This window comes from Enhydra lutris, unplaced genomic scaffold, assembly GCF_002288905.1.
Source record: "Enhydra lutris kenyoni isolate GAN:26980312 unplaced genomic scaffold, ASM228890v2 scaffoldscaffold27, whole genome shotgun sequence".
Classification (NCBI taxonomy): Eukaryota; Metazoa; Chordata; class Mammalia; order Carnivora; family Mustelidae; genus Enhydra; species Enhydra lutris.
This window is the reverse complement of record NW_019154111.1, coordinates 1,058,011-1,062,560: the sequence shown is the minus strand read 5'-3', so window position 1 is coordinate 1,062,560 and position 4,550 is coordinate 1,058,011. Positions and strand designations below refer to the sequence as shown.

General features: G+C 42.3%; 1 protein-coding gene across 1 annotated transcript; it reads left to right on the top strand.

Annotated features, from left to right (window-relative positions):
• The first annotated feature begins 326 nt into the window (after positions 1-326).
• Positions 327-1,259, top strand: LOC111152048 (olfactory receptor 2A5). Its single transcript, XM_022510333.1, has one exon. The coding sequence runs from the start codon at positions 327-329 to the stop codon at positions 1,257-1,259; it is 933 nt and encodes a 310-aa protein (XP_022366041.1).
• The last annotated feature ends 3,291 nt before the right edge of the window (positions 1,260-4,550 follow it).

Genomic DNA, 4,550 nt, shown 5'->3' with positions numbered 1-4,550 from the left:
TTCTAGAAAACAAATTATTCTGTGGCTGCCATCATGATAGTAAATATGTGGATCTTGCAATCAAAGTCAAATAAAATTCTGTAGACATCAAAATAGGACATGCAACCTTGCGCTCACTTACACTCCTTAAATAGGTTTTCTTCCTGCATTACTGTGGATCAAGGATTTGACATCATGGCTCTGAAAAGGATTGCCAACTGAGGTAACACACAGGATATACTTTAACCCCCCTCTTTCTGTTTGAGAACTAACCCAGATCTGTGTTCGCTTCTTAGCACACAGCCTCCCGCAGCAGCAGAGACTGGTACAGATACTGTTGCCAGGGAATGACGGGAAACCAAACATGGGTCACAGAATTCATTCTCCTGGGATTCCCGCTCAGCCCAAAGCTGCAGATGCTCCTCTTTGGGTTCTTCTCCCTGTTTTACTCCTTCACCCTGCTGGGGAACAGCATCATCCTGGTGCTCATCTGGCTGGACTCCCGAATGCACACCCCCATGTACTTCTTTCTCTCCCATCTGGCCATCGTTGACATAGCCTATGCTTCCAATAATGTCCCAAAGATGCTGGCAAACCTTCTGAGCAAGCAAAAAACTATCTCGTTTGTCCCATGCATAATGCAGACTTTTTTATACATGGCTTTTGCTCACACTGAGTGTCTCATCCTAGTAATGATGTCCTATGATCGGTACGTGGCCATCTGTCACCCCCTACATTACTCCGTCATCATGAGCTGGAGACTGTGCACCGTTCAGGCAGTCATTTCCTGGGTGTGTGGCTCCCTGCTGGCCCTGGTCCATGTGGTTCTCATCCTGAGGCTGCCCTTCTGTGGACCTCATGAAATCAACCACTTCTTCTGTGAAATCCTGTCTGTCCTCAAGCTGGCCTGTGCTGACACGAGGCTCAACCAAGTGGTCATCTTTGCTGCTTCTGTGTTTATCTTAGTTGGGCCCCTCTGCTTGGTGCTAGTGTCCTACTCACGCATCCTGTTTGCCATCCTGAGGATCCAGTCCAGGGAGGGCCGCAGAAAGCCCTTCTCCACCTGCTCCTCCCACCTCTGTGTGGTGGGGCTCTTCTTTGGCAGCGCCATTGTCATGTACATGGCCCCCAAATCCCGCCACCCTGAGGAGCAGCAGAAGATCCTTTCCCTGTTTTACAGCCTTTTCAACCCTATGCTGAACCCACTGATCTACAGCCTGAGGAACGCAGAGGTCAAGGGTGCCCTGAGGAGAGTGCTGTGGAAGGAGCGACCAGTGTGAGGGAGGCCAGAGACAGTCTTAAAGGTGGAAGACTTGTTTTCTATGAGATTTGGAAGAACGGTAGTATAAATGCTTTAAGAATTGAATGTCTCAGATTTTCAATATTAAAAATATATATTGAACTGATTGGGCCCCTAAACATGGGATACTTCCAGACCACAAAGTCCAGGCCATAAGAGAAAAATTGTGTCCTGGTGAAGCACCGAGTAGAGTCACGGACTCCTCCGGCCAGGTCCCAGTGCTGCCTAGGATCCAGTTTCTTTTCTTTTCTCTCACATCTCCCCTTAAATTCATCTAAGATTTCCATCTCCCTTATTGCTATAAGTATATGCTAAAAATGCCACCATATATTCTGTACAATGGTGCACCTCTAATAAGAGAATAGAACTGATCTTGTTATGAAGTCCTCCTGGGAAATGTACTAAGGAACTTCAAGTCTAAGGATGATGACATCAGCTCTGAAAAATTATCTGAATCTGAGCCCACAGAATCTATTTCTGTGAAAAGCAAAGTTTAACTTTGTGGGGTGTTTTTTTTTATATATGTATGTGGCAGGCAGAGAACTGTCAGGCTCTTTGTTTCATTTTATTGAATTCTGCTCTGTTTAATTCAAGTGAGTTTGTGTTTAGAATAAATACGAGAGTCAGGTATCTGAGAGAGTTACCTTTTGCAGCGTTCAGATTCAAAGCCAGGTGTAGGTAACAACTGACCATTAAGATGATGGCATAACATATCACCAGATTAAGAAAATCTTCTAGAAGGAAAACAACATGAAGGGAGGCCAGTAGCTTAACATCTTAACATGTTGTAGAGCCACGTGTGCAACCACTAGCACGACGAAGTCCAGTAAAGACTTGTAGGAACCTGAACAAAATTCCAAGAGCATCTGGTCCAGGAGATACTAGTCACTTATTTCGGGCCCAAATGGTCAGAATGATGAAGTATAATTTTTTTTTTCGCTTCTAACACATGTCTGGGAACTAAGTGGCCAAAGGAGTATGAAAACAGTGATTTCTTTAGCACATGAAGTATGTCACCTTTTGAATTCTCTTCCTCTCTGGTAGGCTCGTGTGCCATTCCAGTGTGTGGTATATATGATTGTATATTATTATCCGTGTTTTGTAGATCTTTCTATTTTTTTCACATCTTCTCATGTACCATTATCAGTCCCCATTTTTCTTCTTCCACAAAATTAAGATGCACAGGAGAAACTTTGCCTTCCATCTCTCTCCTAATGCATGATTTTCCTCTCACTTCTTAAAAAGCCTTGTTGCTGATTATTCATCTCCTTGACTATTCCACTCATTAGTTAACTTAGGCAAAACATTTTTCTCTGGCCATTATCTGAGTCTCCATGTCTCCACTGTATCAGGAGATTGCTTGCTCAGTCCCACTCTGCTTGCTCTCCTCCCTCCCTCTCCATCTACCCCCATCTTCTTTTCCCCTCCCCTCCCCCCAAAAATAATTTGAATTAAAAATATTAGCTCTAAATGTAACAATAAGCATGATGGAGCTACTGTGTGACCTATTTTAAAAGTAGAAAAAAACAAGCGATATTTTTATAAAAATGATATTTTAACTATACTTGGAAAATTATTATTCACTAAAATATGTATACCTTAAATTAAGGTTAAAATTCAAAGAGGGAAGAGGAAGAGGCAAATATAGGATAATGTGTCTCACAGAAAATATAAGCTCTTGGTTTGGATTCAGAATGTTTCTACAAGGACCCATTAGAAAAATCAGGGGATTGCATTCACGTTTATGTCAGTTCAAAAATACTTGAGAAAATGTAGACCAGAAAGACCAAGCTTCTGTCAAGGTAACTGAGGTGAATGAGTTAAAAAGAGATGTCCTTCAGCAAGTCTCAGAAATGGCTCTGCTTCAAAAAGGGAAAACAAAAGCAAGAACTATATTTTGTCAAGAAATTACAGAAAATCCTGAGTGTATGAGAGATTCCTCTCAATTGTTTTAATATTTGAGGTAGAGGACTTCAATAAACAGATTCTATTTTGTTGACTTCTTTTTATGTATATTCTTTTTTTTTTTAAGTTTTATTTATTTATTTATTTGACAGACAGAGATCACAAGTAGGCAGAGAGTCAGGCAGAGAGAGAGAGGAAAGCAGGTTCCCTGCTGAGCAGAGAGCCCGATATGGGCCTCAATCCCAGGACCCTGGGATCATGACCTGAGGCTTTAACCCACTGAGCCACCCAGGTGCCCCATGTATATTCTTTTGATGTTAGTCACAGTTTCTAGAGAGCCGAGGGTGAGAAGAAAGAGGGTACACTTGCTTAATGTGGAGGAGTCTGGTGGGCACTTCCCAGATTTTATCCCATCTTTCCCCAGTGACACTGGAATGTAGACACTGTTCACAGTGAACTTCTCCTCAGCAAAACAGGTGCCAGAAGAGAACATTCAGAATGATGGGGGGAAGCATCACTCTACAATTTTACACTTGGCCAAAAATTCATTGAGGAATAAGAAAACCAAAGGAGAGAAAGTCTTATGAGATAAAGTCTAGCAAAATATATCCCCCACAGGCCTTCGTGGAAGAACTCTAAATGGATGTACTTGGGTCTTTTTTGGAATGAAAGCGTATGAGGTAAGGAAAACTTGCCAGGCACACAAGTTGCTAAAACATGTTAATAAATATAGCTGTTAATGTGACAAAATTAGCTTTTTTCCCCCAAATTAGCTTTTTATATGAAAAAAAGGAAAAGGGAAATGTTTATCAGCCATGAAAAGTTGATTAATACCAATGAGTCATTGAATCAAAGTAAGTTCCTTGTCATGGCTAGCAAGAAGATGAAAATCTGGAATAATTTTAGATGTCATTAGAAAATTTTAGAATTCACATATGTGTTAAACATTTAAAGGGGTGCCTGGATGGCTCAATTGGTTAAGCATCTGCCTTTGGCTCAGGTCATGATCCCAGGGACCTGGGCTCAAGATCAAGCCCCACCTCGGGCTCCCTGCTTCTCCTTTCCCTATGGCCCCCCTCCCACAATCATGCTCTTTCTCTCAAATAAATAAAATCTTTAAAAAAAAAAATTCAAAGTAGATCACCTTTGCTGCCTCTGAACTCCTGCCTCATCAGGTGGTTGCTGTAACTTCAAAGTCTACCCACCCAACAGTGATGCCATAGACTTCTAGCCACAGACAAGGACCATGGTCTGGTGCACAGAGCTCCTGAACTCTGTTGCCAGCTGGGTCAGATCAGTGTCTGTGCTGCCCAGCTGCCCTGACCCCAGTAATCCTGACCTCCACGGAGAATTGTTCCCAAAGGAT

Excerpts from the sequence above, each read along its gene's own strand:
- LOC111152048 (XM_022510333.1), top strand. The coding sequence starts at position 327 with ATGACGGGAAACCAAACATGGGTCACAGAATTCATTCTCCTGGGATTC.